This window comes from Neocloeon triangulifer, unplaced genomic scaffold (genome assembly GCF_031216515.1).
Source record: "Neocloeon triangulifer isolate White Clay Creek 2 clone unplaced genomic scaffold, ASM3121651v1 ptg000013l, whole genome shotgun sequence".
Classification (NCBI taxonomy): domain Eukaryota; kingdom Metazoa; phylum Arthropoda; class Insecta; order Ephemeroptera; family Baetidae; genus Neocloeon; species Neocloeon triangulifer.
In genome coordinates, this window is record NW_026775555.1 from 6,762,260 (window position 1) to 6,780,499 (window position 18,240).

General features: G+C 36.7%; 4 protein-coding genes across 9 annotated transcripts; 2 read left to right on the plus strand and 2 right to left on the minus strand.

Moving 5' to 3' along the window:
* Nucleotides 1-158: 158 nt before the first annotated feature.
* LOC132199230 (uncharacterized) lies at nt 159-10,369 on the minus strand. Of its 5 annotated transcripts, none has more exons than XM_059623808.1 (17): nt 10,283-10,369; nt 9,837-10,080; nt 9,502-9,643; nt 9,268-9,432; nt 9,005-9,179; nt 8,821-8,949; nt 8,537-8,759; nt 7,813-8,416; nt 7,645-7,762; nt 6,326-7,528; nt 6,037-6,245; nt 5,580-5,981; nt 5,328-5,523; nt 4,994-5,275; nt 1,564-1,675; nt 983-1,397; nt 159-932 (listed from the first exon to the last, which is right to left on the minus strand). In XM_059623808.1, exons 8-17 carry the CDS (start codon nt 7,849-7,851, stop codon nt 396-398), a joined length of 3,513 nt encoding a protein of 1,170 aa, XP_059479791.1. In that variant the 5' UTR covers nt 7,852-8,416; nt 8,537-8,759; nt 8,821-8,949; nt 9,005-9,179; nt 9,268-9,432; nt 9,502-9,643; nt 9,837-10,080; nt 10,283-10,369; the 3' UTR covers nt 159-395. The 5 variants fall into 5 exon arrangements, with proteins under 5 accessions (XP_059479791.1, XP_059479789.1, XP_059479792.1 ...); XM_059623806.1 differs by having other exon boundaries at nt 7,813-8,056; nt 8,129-8,759; XM_059623809.1 differs by having other exon boundaries at nt 7,813-8,759; nt 8,821-9,179.
* Nucleotides 10,370-10,468: 99 nt separating this feature from the next.
* LOC132199234 (thioredoxin-related transmembrane protein 2 homolog) lies at nt 10,469-12,390 on the plus strand. The gene is made up of 4 exons (XM_059623815.1): nt 10,469-10,747; nt 10,812-10,992; nt 11,160-11,539; nt 11,592-12,390. Exons 1-4 carry the CDS (start codon nt 10,598-10,600, stop codon nt 11,718-11,720), a joined length of 840 nt encoding a protein of 279 aa, XP_059479798.1. The 5' UTR covers nt 10,469-10,597; the 3' UTR covers nt 11,721-12,390.
* Nucleotides 12,381-15,775, minus strand: LOC132199233 (PHD finger protein 7-like). 2 transcript variants are annotated; one of them, XM_059623814.1, is made up of 11 exons: nt 15,048-15,775; nt 14,693-14,921; nt 14,538-14,639; nt 14,250-14,374; nt 14,013-14,190; nt 13,857-13,960; nt 13,688-13,804; nt 13,513-13,634; nt 13,140-13,275; nt 12,853-13,084; nt 12,381-12,789 (listed from the first exon to the last, which is right to left on the minus strand). In XM_059623814.1, the coding sequence occupies exons 1-11, from the start codon at nt 15,056-15,058 to the stop codon at nt 12,646-12,648; spliced, it is 1,500 nt and encodes a 499-aa protein (XP_059479797.1). In that variant the 5' UTR covers nt 15,059-15,775; the 3' UTR covers nt 12,381-12,645. The 2 variants fall into 2 exon arrangements, with proteins under 2 accessions (XP_059479797.1, XP_059479796.1); XM_059623813.1 differs by having other exon boundaries at nt 15,052-15,764.
* LOC132199232 (UDP-N-acetylhexosamine pyrophosphorylase-like protein 1) lies at nt 15,586-18,032 on the plus strand. The gene is made up of 5 exons (XM_059623812.1): nt 15,586-16,214; nt 16,270-16,519; nt 16,741-16,887; nt 16,946-17,197; nt 17,261-18,032. The coding sequence occupies exons 1-5, from the start codon at nt 15,724-15,726 to the stop codon at nt 17,648-17,650; spliced, it is 1,530 nt and encodes a 509-aa protein (XP_059479795.1). The 5' UTR covers nt 15,586-15,723; the 3' UTR covers nt 17,651-18,032.
* The last annotated feature ends 208 nt before the right edge of the window (nt 18,033-18,240 follow it).

Here is an 18,240-nt window from a genome sequence, read left to right on the forward strand (position 1 = left end):
CTACCACTTCTCACTTCTCAACAAATACCACTCCCCCGTGTCAGAGACAATGTAAATAGAGATGGGACACTCAATGTTAAATTTCTTTGACAATACTTTATCCGCTAGAGGCGCAGCGATCGAGCTCTCATCCAATCAGAATCAAGGCGTGCTTGTGGATTGTACTTTTGCGGCGGTAAAAATCAACAATAAAAATAATGTGTGGTCTTGCTCAACAAGGTCTTGCTCCAGCGGTCAACGCACAAAACAAATATTATTTATTGGCAGTCATACGCGGAAAAATAAATTAACGGGTTACATTTCGTATGTATGGCCGCATAGCAAGTGTTTTTTAATAGAAATAATAATGATTAAAAATATTCTCTTAATTCCAGACAGGTATCCGTTTGAAAAAATTAAAAGTAAATAATGTAATATTTAGAATACTTCTTTTTACTCCTCAAAGTTTCTTTGGCGTACCAATGCACTGCACATTTAAAAATATATTGAAATAATATTTGAAGAAATTGTTCAGAATGACGTGAACAACCAAACTCACATGAAGCATCATTCAAAACCTTGTCATATATATGTCTGAATACATCTTTTGGCATACTCTGTTTAGTATGGAGCTCTGACTTAATTCTCCTCAGTTTTGAACAAACAAAGTTTGCGAAATTGTCGCTAACGTACAGCAGTTTGGACTGATTATCGCGATACTCTCTAAACATGGTATAGACCTGGCTGGGCAGTGTTTCACTGGATGTCGCAGATTCAATGCACATAGCACAATGCAAAACATTGTCCACCTTTTTCAATGCGACTCCTCCAAAATACGAATCACTTTGGCTCTGCAAGTCAATGAGTTCATCGTCCGCATCTTGAGACTCCTCATCAGATGTACTGTCTTCGCATGGTTCAGGCTCCAAAGGCAAGGTGGGGTTTTGTTGTACCTTATGGAAAGAATTTCATTACTTTTTCATTCTTAATTTTTTAAATGTACCTTTCTAAAAAATGCATCAAAAATATAAGGTGCCAGCTCACGGCAGCTTAATCCATCGTCCTCACAATTTTTCTTTTCATTGTGGAGTTTTAGATACATTAAAAGGTTAAAAAAAGCTCCAACCAAGCAAGCGCAGAAAGTCAAAACTGTGGGGGAATGTCCGCTACCACATTGCTCTCGTATTTCCCCGTTGAAATTCTCTAGAGGGTCCTGCTGAATTCTTCTTGTTAAGAGAAACTCAAACCCTCTTGCACGCATCATCGGAAAAAATAGTTTCATTGATCGAATCAGCCAAACAAGAGAGTGTATGGATGGCGTCCAGACTGTTGTCCCATCTTTTTTTCTGAACTTCCATTTCCCCACAAATAATTCAGCTTTATTCCAAAAATCCCAGTGGGCAGAGGATTCATGCAGCCTAAAAAATTGAAAATTATGATACCTATTATTTAAACCTCTCTGGCTTAATAATAATAATTCCAAGACATTATTTAACTTGGCTCCGATCAATAGCCAAATGCATGAGCTCAGTTGTCAAAGACAAATTCAATCAAATTCGTCTAGAAAATCATGATGATACTAACCGGCCTTTCAAAGGTTTTGCATGCGAATACGAGCTTCCATTAAACGAGTCGACCAAGTTGTCCATGAATTGTATAAATTCTACGGTATGACACGCTTCAGACGGGAGGAGACCTACAAAAATTTTGTTACTAATATATATTCCATGAAAATCATAATACTTGAACACGTAACAGAGGCGGCGTGGTGAATTTTCGCCCCTGGAGAATTAACATTCCGTGCCTTATTATTATTGTTAATAATTTTTTTTTATCGTCGAATGGAAAATATCAGATGCAGAAACGACCAAATTTTACTTTGGAAATTAAAATTAATTGATTATAATCGCCATGGACTCAAATATTCTATTTAAAAGGGAGACATATACATTTCGATTTGATAGCCAGAAACATTAACTCCTCAAAGGGTGAGCCAGGGTTCTAAGGGTGAAGTGTGGGAAAACAATTTGACAAAAAAGTTGGCTAGAAATAGTCGAAATGCATGGTCATAATTATCATATATAATTTTTTTAATTCATATTAGAATAATTTTTTTAAATTACACACACACCAATTTTAATTATTTGTTAAAATAGAATATATTATTTTATAACTTGTATTTTATATATTGAAAACAATTGAAAAGTACTATATACTATTTAATAATTTATTAAAATATCATCAATTTTAATTTCAATTACAAAAAAATTTAAAATTAATTAAAAATTTCAAATAATTGAAGACGAAATAACATTGAATTTTAAATTTACTAATTTTCAGTGTAATTTTTTTATTACCTTTTAAATAAAATTAAAACATACTTTTTTATTGTTATTTAAAATTTTAAAAATTTGATATCTATTTCAATTAAAATAAATTAAATATAATTTCTGAAGTTTCTATCCTCGGAGGTCACTAATAATAATTTTGTATTTGGGTGGATCCAGGAATGATTTGGGTGTGATTGTTGATGAAAAGTTACCTTTTTAACTGAATATTATAAAAACTGAATAATTGGTTTCCCGCAATAGAAATTAATTTTCAACCAGCGATAACTCTATTTCTGTTACAGAAACGACAAAATGTGTAATGACAAAAAAAGTGAATTTTGACATTCTGCATTCAATCAATATCACAGCTCGGCGAAAATTCGTGAAAGGTACAATGCGTTGGCAAGGGTCGTGCGATCTTTACAAAATTTTAGGACCTGAAAGACCATGCAAGGAGATTTTCAAAAATATATAGTTTTACCCAGTCTTACCCCAATATCTATAAATTTACGGGTTCTACGGGACGTTCAAAATTGGGTTTTTGAAAATTTCAAACGGCTGTATCTCGGCTTTCCGTGATCGCACAACAAAAATCCGGGTATGGCTGAATTCCTCTTTTCACTTTCTACAACTTTGCCGTTGAAAGCAAAATCCTAGGTAAAAGGTCAAGGTCACTTCCGATGACCTTGTGTCATTCAAACTGGAATTTGAGCATTAAATGCAAACATTTTTGAAATTCTGAGATAGCCATTCGATTCTTCGTGAAATTTTACATACAATGTGTGAAAATGGCGAAGTAGTTTTTTCTCTTTAAATTTATATTTAAAAAAAAGGATAAAAAACGTGGTTTTTTGGTGCTCGGATCAGCGATTTTTAAGAAAAACTTTAATAACTCGTTTTCTGTGCGTCTGAGGCAAAAAATGATTATGATCAAAATTGATCCCCATTAAAAGTTCTATCTAAATATGTAAAGGTCATTGACCTTTTGAAAACTTGGGTCAAAGGTCACCTTGACCCTTATCCTTCAGTGAAAAGACCCTAATGTGTGATACATGGTTGGAAAAGTCTTATCACTAGGATACCAATGGTCACCATATTTTTGTCTCCGGCTTCATTTTCGACCTAGTTATGATGGTTTTATTGTGAAAAAAGCGCATTTTCTTTCATTATATATTAAATAATCAGCTTACATTGGTGGAAAATAAAGCCAGAGACAAAAATATGGTGACCATTGTTATTTTAGTGATAAAACCTTTCCAACCATGTATCACACATTAGGGTCTTTTCACTGAAGGACAAGGGTCAAGGTGACCTTTGACCCAAGTTTACAAAAGGTCAATGACCTTTGCATATTTAGATAGAACTTTTAATGGGGATCAATTTTGAACATAATCATTTTTTGCCTCAGACGCACAGAAAACGAGCTATTTTCGATTTTCTTAAAAATCGCTGATCCGAGCACCAAAAAACCACGTTTTTTAATCTTTTTATTTTAATATAAATTAGAGAAAAAACCACTTCGCCATTTTCACACATTGTATGTAAAATTTCACGAAGAATTGAATGGCCATCTCAGAATTTCAAAAATGTTTGCATTTGATGCTCAAATTCCAGTTTGAATGAAACAAGGTCATCGGAAGTGACCTTGACCTTTGACCTATGATTTTGCAATCAACAGCAAAGTTGTAGAATTTAATGAGACGAGTTCAACCATACCCGGATGTTGGTTCTCCGACCAAGAGAAGCCGAGATAATTGAAGTTTTTGGTTTTTTCAAAATGTCCCGTAAAATCCGCTATTTTGAAAATATTTTGATAAAAATTTAGGGATGTTCCCTTCAAGTAATGGAGATTTTAGGGATGTTCCCTTCAAGTAATGGAGATTAAGTTGTGAAACTCTCAGATCTCTATCATCAACTTTGGGCGCGGTACGCGGTGTGTGAGAATGCTAAGAACGGAACCGCAAACGAAATTAATTTTCAAACAGCGATAACTCTGTTTCTGTTAGAGATACGCAAAAACATGTAATAATGAAAAAAGTGTTTATATGACCTCACCTATCGAACCATGCAACGCTCATGCAGGTCAATTCACTTAAGGTCATTGACCTCAGTGACCATGAAAATCGATTTTGCAATAATAAAATGATGATGAAATTAAAAATAACATTTTATTTTCAATTAATGAAAGTTAAATGGTATTTTATCCTTGTTAATAAAAAAAAATTAAATAACATTTTTTATAAAATTTTAAATTAAATTAAAATTTGAAAAGATGATAACCTATTAAATTGTGAAGAAAAAAATTCTCTTAAGTGATATGATTTTGATGCATGTAATATATTACAATTAATTATTTAACAGTTATTTACGAAGTATTTTAAGTTATTGTAGTTAGATAAATGATAATTGTGTAAATTATATAAGCTCTTTTTATTTAAAAATAAAAATAATGAAATTAAATATATACTTGATATTAAGTTTATAAAACACATTTTAATTTTTTTACTTTTAATATATGACCATTAAAAGGATTTTTTTTTTGACCTCTTCCTTGTTTTTTAGGTCAGGGAAAAAATCACGACACTGGAAATCAAAATTTTGTGATGCGGGCTCTGCCGGAAAAATCTACCTGTTTCCAAAAACTGAAGATCCACCCTGTGAACTAATCTATATTGTTGACTTACCTTGCGCAATTAACGTATTGAGAGAAGCCGCAACACTGGAGCTGACCAACTGGAATGCCAGTTTCACTTTCATGGCCTGTTTGTCTCTTGCATAAATATGCGCAGCCGTTAGTTTCGGTGCTAATGTTGTTCCGATGAGCTTGCCTTTTAAACTTAAAAGTTCCTCTACGTGCTTAATTTTGGCATATCGTCCAGGTCCAATTTCCAGGTCATACTTTCTGAACATGCTTACTATACATTTTCCTATATGCACGAAATCCGGGCCACAGCAAATTTCTTCCCCTAAATTAAAGTATTTGTTTTATCACTTAATAAAGTTAAAGAAATATTTCACCATCTATTAGAAAATAAGGTTTGTTTGCGCAAGCCTTCAATATTTCCAGGGCCTTTAAATTTGTCGGCGCCTGGTCGCAAGTGCAAAATTTTATTTTTACTCCGAAAGTTTTCAACCTCCTAATATTTTTTTCAATCAAATTTGCTAAGACTGATGAAGGCGTGGTTCCTGTAGAAAAATAGTAAGAGACTGGGAACTGAAATTTAGAACCACAATGAAAAACAATATAAATAAAAAGAAAAATTAACCAACCTTGACCTTCTTGTTTCTGAGCAGAACAACGAAAAAAATAAGTGCGTGATCCGCCAATTCTTTGGTGGTCTCCTCTCCTGGCCCATAATCGCTAAATCCTTGAAATTTTTTCCACTTTGAGGACCACATCAAAAACTCATCAATGGATAATTCATCCCACAAGAGAACTGCGTAACAGTCCCTTTCATCCTCTAAATCTGATGTAAAATCTCCAACACCCTCCAATATAGGCTCAATTATTCCTGGTTCGATGCTTAGCCCTTGCGTGAAACGAAGAAGAGTTTTTTTTGATGGAAGAATGAACATGTCACTGACAGCCGCTCTTGCTCTTCGTCCCCCTTTCTGAAGACCCATGGTGAGTATAAGGTCTTGTCGATCATATCTTCGACCTTGTGGCTTCACCTATTGAGATTAAGTTATTATTTCATTAAAACATCATTATTATATGAAATCTTACTTTCTGAAGCTTGATTTGTCGATCAATAAAATCGACGCATTTTGTAGGCAGGTGTTTTCGTAAATAGAGTATGGCAGCTTCCTTCGAAGCAGGGTTGGTGGCTTTTCTTTTAAGCCTCATCTTTTTCAACCTCTTGACCTCTTTGTTCTTCTTCTTTGCAAATGCAATCAAACTCTTTCTGTCAAGCTTTTCAAATAGTGTTTTCTTGGCTGGAAAAAGAAAAGATAATATTTAATAAAGCGTATGGTCCTCCGTAATTTTTTTTTTTTTTAATATCTTTTTATGTTACATGGATTTGCTGGTAGTTGTTTTTGACGTGGAGGTTGCTGTTCTTGTGCATGACGTGGTGGTGATGGTGATTCTTGTTGAGGTGATGCTACTTGTGGTTGTTGAGGCGGTGATAGAGGCGGTTGTGTTGGAGTTTGCTCGTTCTCAGATGCTGCTACCTGTTGTTCATGTGGTGGCTGTGGTTGCTGCAGGGTAGCGGTTACTTGCGGCAAAGTCCGAGGTGGGTACGCATGTCCGGATCGTGGTGGAGGTGGTAGTATTTGTCGTACTTGTGGCTGTTGAGGTGGTGTTGGACGAGGTTGTTCTTGTGGTGGTGTCGTAGGTGTATCGTTCTCGAATGGCGGTGCTACCTGTTGTTCATGCGGTGGCTGTGGTTGCTGCAGGGTAGCGGTTACTTGCGGCAAAGTCCGAGGTGGGCACGCATGTCCGGATCGTGGTGGAGGTGGTAGTATTTGTCGTACTTGTGGCTGTTGAGGTGGTGTTGGACGAGGTTGTTCTTGTGGTGGTGTCGTAGGTGTATCGTTCTCGGATGGCGGTGCTACCTGTTGTTCATGCGGTGGCTGTGGTTGCTGCAGAGTAGTGGTTACTTGCGGCAAAGTCTGAGGTGGGTACGTAGGTGGTGGAGGTGGTAGTTCTTGTTGAGATGGTGTTTGTTGATGCTGCGGTAATGATTGTCTATGTTGTTCGTCTGTTGGTTTCCGACCAAAAGGCTTCGACCGATTTAAAGGCAGATGAGGCAAAACATATTGTTTCACCACTTCTGCCTTGAGATTCTTCTTGGACGAAGGGCACCCTTGAAGCAGATTGTATGCTGTAGATCCACCAAAGCTGGAACTATTCAGTCTCTGAATTTTTTTTCTTGGTTTGTATGGAGACCCTGGAGAAGTTGCAGGCTCCAGCTCAGAGTTATCATTCAAAAATCGATAATTGTCTGCTTGCGAAGAAATTTGCAGCTTTCTTGTTCTTGGGCCTCTGGCTGGCAGATAGGGTGATGAAGGCGTTTCTTGCTGAAATTGTGGTGAAGCCTGACAGTTTTCTCCTATCAGACCACAGCTGGAATCCGAGTTCAATGGGCGAAGTGGTGTACGAGGAGAACTTCTAACTGGTAGCCTTGGTGATGAAGATGGTGTCCATGACTGCAGCATCTGAGGCGAAAGGTTTTGATTCTCGACGGTTCGAGGGTTGTTCATTGGTGTTCTATTACCTACATTGAAAATAAAATTAATTATTGTACGAAGCTTCAAAATAATCATAACAAATCATGTAAGATCATATTTCTTAATGCTTTATTAGCTTTCTGTGCATAATTATTTTTCTTACATGATGATTGAAAGTGTTCAAAAGAAGTATCAGAATCAGAAGTGGTTCTCTCATAAAATAATATGTAACCTGTGTCACTTTTCTGGCTGTCACCATCCAGTACAGTGAAGGAGGACACCTGCAGGGAAATGTACTGATAAAATTGTAAGATATGTGAATTTCGCTTACTTTCGAATCGTTGTAAATATTGATCGTACCATCTTGCATTAGACTTTGACAAATATAGTGTCCTTTGCTCAAATCACCTTCATGATGGATGATGGCTTTGCAAAAAAATGACACCTCCTCAGTTCCATTTTTTTTTATAATTTGGCCATCTTTTAACGCAAAGATACTCTGCTTCAACGTCAAACCATAGTCCAAGACAATTTCACCAGAGTCTTTCAAAAGCTGGTTGGCCTGGTTGCTGAACCTAAATTTTTATTATTGAAGTTGAATAGAGAATAATTTAGTATGAATATAATATCACTTATTCAATCCATACCAGATCCCGTATTAATTAATTCTTTGAAATGAACACACCACCTGATGAGGCACATCAACACAAAACCACAGACATCACTTTTTCAACACCACCAATAACATTCCTTCACCCATGTACCTACAAAATGAAATCACAAAGTAAAATGTTCTTTTTTTAACTCTAAAACTTCCCTGATAACAAATAAAAATAACGCTTGCAAAAAAAACAAGACGAGTTGAAAAAATAAAAGTTATGTTCTTCTCAGTTTTGTTAGTCACATAATGGGTCTGCACATTTTCATTTGGATTGCTGGAAACAGAAACAAAATTAATTACAGAGTAAATAATAATAAATTGAAAAAATAATAAAAAACATAAATTAAATAAATCCCCGTTACACAACGCTCATCAAAATTTGAATCAAAATCACCTTTTCAGTTGAATTACCAAAACTTTTGGAAGCTCCTGAAAATAAATTATTTCCTTTTGTGGAGTTCCTCTGTGGCAATGTGAGCAATACGGCTCATGAACGCAGCTATCGTCACTGTTCATGTAAATACGCAGAGCTTCCTTCAAATCAGATGCCATGGGTAGGCAAAGGTCGTACATGGGCTGACTTAAATACCGGGTTTTGCCGCACACTAAACATTGACCTGCATATTGTTTTGGAGGATATTGATGCAATGTAATTCTAAATATATATTTTAATCTTACGCTCAAAAACTTCTTTGCCCTCGAAAACTTCACTCACTCCCTTCTTATCCAACGACTCAATCTTTTCGAGTAACATTCTGTGCAATTCCATGGAGTCCTGCTGTAAACCTTCGTCAAAATCTTTTGTGCCTATAAGAATAATAGTCTAATCCAATAAGGTTCAAATGTTACTTTTTTAACTTACTCCAAATTTGTGTAAGCAAGTCCAAGGGTGTGAAAGGCTCAGCACAAGTTTTTGTTACCTCACGACCAACTTCTTTCAGCAAGCAAATAATGCAACTTTTAGACTTCAAGAGTTGGCAACTTTCTTCTTTGTGATTATTAAGCAGCATCCAAATCCAGCTGCATGCAAACCAAGCCTAAAACAAATAACCATGGAAATAATAGCAGCCAATTGTAGCCTCTGTGAAATACATTGACAAAGTACTTCTTATTTTTTTTATATACCTGGCAAAGTGAATTTATATAGCATGAGTTCCCCATATTCACCAATCCTCGCAATGGACCGTCAACAGCATCAAATGTTTTTCGTATTGAACAATCCAAAGACTCCCCAATTGGATTGACATCTTCCACATCTGGATCTAGATTTCTCGTCGGTAAAGCTGGCATCTGATAGTATTACACATTATTTTCATAAAACTTCAATGCATAGCAATCTCTTATACTCAAGTTTCTTACCCATGGCTTAGGTACTGCATCTTTGATCAGTTTACCATTTCCGTAAAAAAATTTTATGTCAAAGTGTTTGACACAACATCGAATATCTGTTCGCTCATCATCAGCAGGCAAGCCCATGTTTATCAACCATTGTCTTCTACGCCTATAAAAATTGCTCTTATTAGTATGTAATTTTGAATTGAAGGAAAATTGCAAACTCACTAAATTAATAAAATCTGAATAAAATCATAAATACGGACACACATTATATGGATACAATAATAGTTATAAAAAATATATCGAATTCTTAGTATTAATAATATTCAAAAATTAATTTTTGTAATAATGTTACTCACTCAGCATTATTTATACTTGAAGCCTTTGGAGCACATTTAAGATCAATTCCATTTAATGAAGTGCTATCACAATCAATGTAATGGCACTTCCTAACTTGAACGTTTAGATGAGATCTTCCCGTCTTATTAACTGTTTCAACTTCCACCGATGGCATTTTTCTTTTCCCTTCATCATCATTCTTGGATACAGCCAAAATCATCCCTGGTACAATTTGAAATCAATTGGGTGAGACTTTTCGGTATTCTGCAAATGAATCAATAAATAATAAAAAGTATGTAATTCAATTCTGTCGAGAGTGCCGAGCCGAGTAGCTGCGACTAAAAACAATTATGCAATATTTATGTACATTTCTACATTTAAAAAAAGCCAATTAGAGCTGAAAAACAATAAATCATTAATGATTTATATTTTAATTCCACTCCAAAGTAATTCTATTTTAACTTACGAACAGTCTGAGAATTTAGCTTGTTAGAACTTGATAAATAACAAATCAATCAAAACAATCCCATGAGGTATTATTTTATGTACTTTCAATCGTTTTCCGCCTTCTAGCGCCATCTATTGGAAAACGAAATAATGATAACAACCAATGAAACGGTCACGTGACCAGCCAGTTCACAAGTATGAACAGTGGTACAAACCTGCGCATAGGAGTGAACAGGCCGTGCCCCGTGTCTACTTTAGCACAAAATTGGACCTAGACGAAGTGCTTTAAATTGGCAAAATACACCTTTGGATTGTTCACACAATCTCTGTATAAATGGCGTTTAAAAATGACCTGAAACGGCTCGCGATGCCCTATTACTGGGTAAATTTGCTGCTCACATTTTCTTACATCCTTGGCAAGAAAATTGTTCCGATTTGCGAGCTCATCTTCCCAGACAAGACTGAGTGCGGCGAGATTGACATGGTTGGTGTCTATTTTTGCAGTTTTGTTTTGACGTTCGCTGATCTTACCATGCGCATTTTTACAGCGAGAAAGTGAAATTTTATTTTTCCTGCTCATCGTGGTCGTGATGAGAGCAAGAAAGACTGGCAGCATGTCCATGGTTAGCTATCTTTCTTCAAGTTTCATCTACACCAAAGGGGCAAACCTTATTCTGTGGTTCTATTCCGACACCAAACTTGGAATTGCCTACGGAGCAATTTTCATACGTAAGTAATTATAACAGACTGTACAAATAATACTATCAACAACAAATCATTTTTTTTCATGAAAGTTTTTTATAATTTCTCTTACAGCTATGCAGAAAATATAAATGTTGTATATTTTTATCTTTATTATGTATTTTATGTTCGAATGAAAAATTGTCAAATTTTAGTGGTTGGACTTCTTCTTCCCGAACCAACATATAAAGGCCCAGAAAATGTGACCTATTTCCGAGGCACTGACTTGGAGGAAGAGATCAAGAGAGACAAACGCATCACTTGGATCGTAACTTTTTATACAGCCTGGAACCCAAGCTGCGTAAATTTCGCACCAATTTTTGCTGAACTTTCCAACCAGTATGGTCTTGAAAATCTTCGGTTTGCCAAAGTCGACATTGGTCGTTTTCCGGAAGTAGCCAAGCGCTTTAGAATAGATGACTCTTCTCTCAGTCGCCAGCTGCCCACTGTGATTCTTTTTAAGGATGCTAAGGAGCACATCAGACGCCCTGATATTGACACCAGCAACAAGCTGCACAAATTTTATTTCTCCGAAGTAAGAGTTCAGCCAGCCACTAATTTTATTTCTAAAAATCTTAATGTTTTAGGACAATGTGAAGGCTGCTTTTGATCTGAATAACATTTACAACGAGAGCAAAAATAATCCGCTGAAGTCACCCAAGAAGAGCAAAAAGTTACAGAATGGTACTGAGGACGATCACATTAAGTCTGAATAAACTAATTATTAAGAATGTGTGCGCCTGAAACACCCTAGAAATTGTTACGTCTCTACGACATAGTCACCAATATATTAATTATTATTATAAGTTAAAATGGCTTGTTGTCTGCTTTTTTACAAATGATTTCCATCAGTTTTCCCACCTGACTGTTTAAAAGTTGTTAATATCAGTATGAAAAATGAGTGGTAGGTTGTAGGTTCACGGCAGGTTGTCAAATTAAGAGTTCATAAAGTTTATTAAATTTCTGAGTTGAAATCCTACTGCTTGCCATGTCTTGCCCCATTCATAGCAAAATTCACTTTTCTCGAAGCAAAATCTGTAAATTAAAATTTGATCCGTCCAGCCCAAAAAAGAAACTACTGGGGTTTGCAGGATTTGAAACAGGCAATTTAGCATAAATTTGTTGCAAGTGCTAGCAACCATTATATAATATTGATCCATTACACAAAGTATTGTATAGCAATTGTGCTTTTTTTAATAAGAACCTGATTTAACCTCATTGAAAAGAGGAAAAAAAATATTTTTTCAATGAGGATACGCCCAGTAAAATCTTTTCATGATATCCACGTTATCCACCTCCTGTGTATTTTTGTGAAAATCAATGCCACATTATTTAGTCGTATTAATTTGTGAAGAAAAGTAAACGAAATAAACATAATTCATGAATATTTACAAATTTTATTTTCTTTTATATTTTGTACATCGCTAAAGATATTTATGTAAAGAAGCTGAGAAATTGAATTCAATTCATATGAAAGTGAAGTAAAAGTTTCATACAAATATAATAATAATAATCACCATTTATTTCCAAACTTCTTTAATGTTTGCAAACTTCAATGTGTACAAACTTAAATACCAAAATTAGACTACTTTGGAAGAAACAAGACTGAATTCCTAAATTTAGGAAATTATAACTAAAAACTTAGCCTAGGTGCTGTAACCTTGTTTCACTATCACTCAATTTAGTCAAGTCCTCTATATCTTCAACAATCTCTGGCTCGAAATCATCTTCAGTTTCAACATCATTATCATCATCATCATCGTCAAGAATAATGGCAAAAAGTGGCTAAAAAAAGATGGTAAAAAAGGCTTTTGAGCGTATTTTTACTTGAAATAAAATTTCAATTACCACATTTCTAACTGGTTTAGCGGAAGAGGTGCCTCCTGATGTTGTGTTCGCTGTTACCCTGCGCACTTCTTGAATTTCTTCCATTACTGGTTGGAGTGGTCTTGGCACCTCGTCCAGAATCTCGATGTCTATTTCCTCTTCCTCCTCGTCCAACACCATGATTTCGATCGCTTCTGTAGAATATTGGGAACAATCTTGTCTGGGGTTTGTCCGATGAACTGCCGTTGGTAGTCTGCTGGTTACAGATTGTTTGAAGAGGGGTGGAACCAGCAGCAGGGGAATTATACCTCTCTACAACTGCTGCACTTTCTTCTGGGACTTCGGCAACACAAGGAATGGGGTCAGATATGGAGGAAGGACCAGGGAGAGCATTATCAGATATGAGGGCGTCTATCAAGGCAGTTGTTTCAGCATCTTGACACTCTGAAATTACAACATTTATTTTGATGCTAATATATTGCACGAAAAAAAATTAATTAAGTATAAATAATGATGGCATATTCAAATTATCTCTTTTAAATTTAGGCCCCCATGTCTTTCTGGTTCCAATGTTTTTATAATGCCGTAATCCAAAGTAATTAAATTGAATATGCAAAATTATCTAGATTTTAATGAAATAAATATTTTTTTTAATATCTGAAAATAAATTGAAGTGCTTACGGGTTTGAATGATGGGCTTGCATCCTGTGCAATACCACTTTCTGAGAGCAGTCTTAAATTTTGTGCAGCCAACGTGAATTCCTTGAGAGCCACAAGCAGAGCACAGTATAATTTCCCAGTTGCTGAAAATAAGATAAAAAAATTGTTTGCTAACTTTGGTTTCAATATTAATTACCCGATTTCCTCGTCTTCTTCCCTCCCGCTTGGACAAAGGCACAACTCTGCATCACACCGACTGTATCTTTCATACAACGCTTGAAACTGATTTCCTTCAAGCTCCCAAGAGGCATCTCTGTAAAATTTAGTGTTAAATAATAAGAAGCATGGCATGCTTAAGTCATTACGATTCGGGGACGTAAATTCCATATCGGAGCATGGCTTTGTTAAATTCATCCTTGTCATTGCACCGTGGGCATTTGAAAAAGTATCCAGAGCTCAATGCATATTTCTAAAATGAAATCATGAATAATAAAAATATTGCAAGTAACACAATAATTTACCTGAACACATAATCTGTGCAGCCATGCGTTCTTTTTGCAGCAAGGCGCCCAGAGGACGTGTATGCATTTCAAGTCTTTTTTGGCCTCCTCCATGCAGATGGCACAAATAGCTGGTTCAGTTTCGTAAAAAATGTTTGATGGAATTTTGATATTGGGTCGGTGCTGCTTGCAAAAAGATCTAGTGGAATTTTATCTTAAATTAGTTATAATACTTTTATTATGAACATTAACGCTCACTCAAATTTATTGAAATAGTTGTGCTGAGAACCATGTTCCATTCCACATGGAAGGTGAAAGACTTTTTTGCACATCCTTTGAACACAAATGATTGACGCACCAGCTTCATCGCAATAACTGCATTTCTGTTTAAAAAAATAATAGGTAAAATAATTACAATAAGTTCCTATTTATCTAAAGTGGCAAAATATTTGAGTTTTGGAGTTCTAATAAATTGCAAAGATGTGATGGTTTTGATTGATTCATAATTACATAGATCATTGTGCAGACCTAAATTTATTTTCATACCACTTTCTCGGCACTTGCAATCTGTTTTTTAATGTCAGACTCTAAGAAGCCAAAGATTCCTTCTGTGTCTTCTCCTTTTTGAGCCAATGCGCACGCAAATAGCTAAAGGAAAAAACGTGATGAAGAAATTGGTGAAAATTTATAATTTATCGTACAAGGCAATAGTAGTGCACGGTGACAGAGCCAAGGACGTAAATCTTTCCATAGAGTAAAGGGTCGCTTGGACTTCGGTTGCACAAGCCACAATACTTTTTGTTTTTAATTTGGTTGATTGTTTCTTCATCCAGCCTCTGAAGGAGAACTCGGCACCTCCTCCTTAAATCGATTTGAGAATGATCATGCTGAATTGGATTCATATTCATTCGACGGTCATTCACGATTGTTCTAAAAACAAATTTAAAAATTAAATAAATGTGGAGATAATATACAGTTCAAATTTTGAATTTCTATGACAAATTCAATTAAATAGTGCTAAAAATGAGTCAGAAAGTAAAAAATATTGCATTGAACCTACGAGTCATTCACGGAGTCTTTCATCACATCAGGGAATTCCTCTCTTTAAGTCTCCAAAAACACAGTATAAACGTGAAAGGAAATTATTTCTTTTGTTGATTGTGATATTAAAATGTGTAAATCAGTCTTAGTTAAGCAGAAAAATGTATTTAAATAAGCTTTGTTGTGATAGAAGCATTTGACCGCCAAGCGAAGAATTCAACAACAGCAGCCAACAGGCTACAACCGCGAAACTCAACCCTGCTGACTGCATCTGCAGCCGCCAGTGGCCGCCAGCCTCTTCCTCTTTCCTCTCGTAAATTTCTTTATTTTCACTTCACTTCGAAGCTCCCATGTTGGCTCCCATCTCGTCTTAAGGAAATTAACCAATAAACACTCATCTTTCTTCTGAGCAAAAAAAAAAAACGTCTAAATGCACAATAAGTCCGTGGCTCCGTGGACATACGCATGCGCACTAGCCACATTCAATTCAGGGTTAACGCCTGGCAGGTCCAAGAGGTGGCAGGACCAACAAGAGCAGACAAGAATGAACGGAGAACACTCCCACTCTCCCACTGCCAAGACAAACCGGACGACTGACAAGTTGATGTAGAAAAACCATCTGACGTGGAAAGCGACTGTGAGTTTAATTCTGGGAAGAACGGCAGCCACCTGCTGATGCTCGAACGACAGAATGCCCTCCGACTACGATGCCCTGAAGTCAAAACTCGAGGCCCATGGCCAGGCACATTTGCTGTACTTCAGGGACCGACTCACCGACTCGGAAAGGAACAGCCTGATCGCTGACATTGCCGAAATCAATGTCGAAGAGAGTCTCGAGCACTTCCAGCAGGCTATGCTGGCCGAATCGCAGAATGACACCAAGCCCCTTGACTCCTCGATGGAACCTGTGCCGCAAGACATCTGCGGCTCGGCTTCCGAATCCAGTCCGGAAGAACTGGAGTCCCTGGAGAACAGAGGCCTTCGACTGATGGCCGAAGGGAAAGTGGCCACGCTGCTGCTGGCAGGAGGTCAGGGCACTCGACTAGGGGTTGTTTACCCCAAAGGCATGTACGACATTGGCTTGCCGTCCCACAAGTCCCTGTACCAACTGCAGGCCGAACGAATTCTTCGTCTGCAAATTCTAGCAGAAGAACTGACAGGCCAGAAGGCGACAATCCCTTGGTATTTTTTCACTTCATTTTGAAACACGGATTATTATTAAGTTTTTAATTTTCAGGTACATTATGACGAGTGAGCACACAAGGGAGCCGACAATACAATTTCTCTCCGACCGAAACTACTTTGGACTTGACCCGATGCAAGTGTTAGTTTTTGAGCAGGGAATGATGGTTTGCTTTTCCCCTGAAGGCAAGATCCTGCTGGAAACGCCAAGCAGACTAGCCAGAGCACCCGATGGAAACGGGGGCCTCTTCCGAGCGCTCAGGGATAGCGGTATCATAGACGACATGGAGAAACGAGGCCTTGTGGTGTGTTAACATTTGCTATCAAATTGATAACAAGAAAAATGCTTATTATCTTGTCCTTTTGCGCTCAATTAACGTGACGCGCTTAAGTGCAAAGTCAAATATTTGCAAGCGCGGCATTATTGCCCAAGCTCAAAGATTATACCAGCTCTATTAATTTTTATTTAAATGTGAAATCTCGTGGATTTTCTTGCAGTTAATCTAAACGCAAGTTTTAATTTCAGTACGTACATGTGTACGGAGTCGATAATGTGTTAGTGAGACCTGCAGATCCAATTTTTGTTGGATATTGTGACGAGAAGGGCGCCGAGTGTGCAGCTAAAGTTGTCCACAAAGCTCTTCCCAGAGAGGCTGTCGGTGTGATTTGCTTAGTAAGTGTTTAAATTGAATTAAATAAGTCTAGATATTAAATCATATTCTTCTGCATAGGTTGATGGAAAATATAACGTAGTGGAATATAGTGAACTGACGACAGAAAAGGCAGAGCAGCGTGGTCCAGACGGTCGCCTTACTTACTGCCTAGGCAGCATTTGCAATCACATATTCTCTGTCCCATTCCTGAAGAGAATATCTGGGAGCAAGAAAGATGGACTGAAATATCATATTGCACGCAAGAGCATTCCAGTTGCCGATCCCGACACAGGGGAGTCCAAGGCTCCCAGCAAGCCCAACGGTATCAAGGTAATTTTTACTTCAATTAAAATAAAAAATTTACTTTTTACTAACTGAATTCCGATCCTACAGATTGAAAAATTTGTTTTTGATGCCTTTCCCCTGGCCAAAACATTTGCCTGCTGGGAAGTTCGCCGAGAGGATGAGTTCAGTCCACTGAAGAACCGACCTGGCGAGAGTGCCGACACCCCCAAAACTGCAAGACAGGCCCTCCTCTCCTTCCATCAAAGATTGATTGCAGCTCAGGGTGGTATTATTGTGGACGAAGATGGTCATCCAATATCCCCAGAAGATGCTATTGTTGAAATTTCACCCCTTGTGTCTTACAGAGGGGAAGGCTTGACCCCTTTAGTGGAGGGACAGCGTCTCCGATCACCCCTCCAGCTAAACCCTACTGTCAATCACTCAAAAAAACTGGCTGACAGTGATCTCTTTTTACCTCCAGAAGAAACCGTGCATTGATTTTTTTTAATACCTGGTCAAATTTTAATGACTTGAATTGCTGTTAAGTGGCGTTGCATTTATTTAGTCAGTTGCGGGGCATCATTTAAAGAAATTATGTGTTCTGTCAGAGTCTACTTGAGAGTCGTTTTGCCTAGAAACTTTGTGATAAGGCTTATATTTGGTCAGATATAACATTATAATATTATGTATTATACCATCTGCTGTTATGGACAAATGCTTTTTACTTGATTGCGGTTTTTGATCTGTTGGAACTGCACTCTATTTATTATTATTTTAATTTTTAATTTCAAACACATTTTATAGTTTATGATCAAAGGTTTATTGTGCAGTTTATATTGAGGAGCGTGGTGGCGGTCAATAAATTTTTAGCTAAAAAAAATATGTTGTAATTTTTATATTCCTTTACTGGCAAAAAAAAAACAACTTGCAATGATTGATTAAGCTGGCGGATGATTTGAATGTTAAGGATAAATTCAAGCCATTATTATTATTTTTTTTTTTCGCGAATCCTCTCGTTTATAGTGTTGCTTTTATAACTTTGGTTTCCAATCCCGTAGATTATTATTTTACTATTGAAAATTTAAAAC

Coding starts and splice junctions, on each gene's coding strand:
- LOC132199230 (XM_059623808.1), bottom strand. CDS start 7,851: ATGCAAGATGGTACGATCAATATTTACAACGATTCGAAA. Junction 7,763..7,812: donor ATATTTACAACGATTCGAAA/GTAAGCGAAATT, acceptor ATTTCCCTGCAG/GTGTCCTCCTTCACTGTACT. Junction 1,676..4,993: donor CAATACGTTAATTGCGCAAG/GTAAGTCAACAA, acceptor AAATTTTTGTAG/GTCTCCTCCCGTCTGAAGCG.
- LOC132199234 (XM_059623815.1), top strand. CDS start 10,598: ATGGCGTTTAAAAATGACCTGAAACGGCTCGCGATGCCCTATTACTGG. Junction 10,748..10,811: donor AGTGCGGCGAGATTGACATG/GTTGGTGTCTAT, acceptor GCATTTTTACAG/CGAGAAAGTGAAATTTTATT. Junction 10,993..11,159: donor CTACGGAGCAATTTTCATAC/GTAAGTAATTAT, acceptor GTCAAATTTTAG/TGGTTGGACTTCTTCTTCCC.
- LOC132199233 (XM_059623813.1), bottom strand. CDS start 15,074: ATGAAAGACTCCGTGAATGACTC. Junction 14,640..14,692: donor CCGTGCACTACTATTGCCTT/GTACGATAAATT, acceptor TTTTTCCTTTAG/CTATTTGCGTGCGCATTGGC. Junction 13,276..13,512: donor CAAGCCCATCATTCAAACCC/GTAAGCACTTCA, acceptor TTGTAATTTCAG/AGTGTCAAGATGCTGAAACA.
- LOC132199232 (XM_059623812.1), top strand. CDS start 15,724: ATGCCCTCCGACTACGATGCCCTGAAGTCAAAACTCGAGGCCCATGGC. Junction 16,215..16,269: donor CAGAAGGCGACAATCCCTTG/GTATTTTTTCAC, acceptor TTTAATTTTCAG/GTACATTATGACGAGTGAGC. Junction 16,520..16,740: donor TGGAGAAACGAGGCCTTGTG/GTGTGTTAACAT, acceptor TTTTAATTTCAG/TACGTACATGTGTACGGAGT.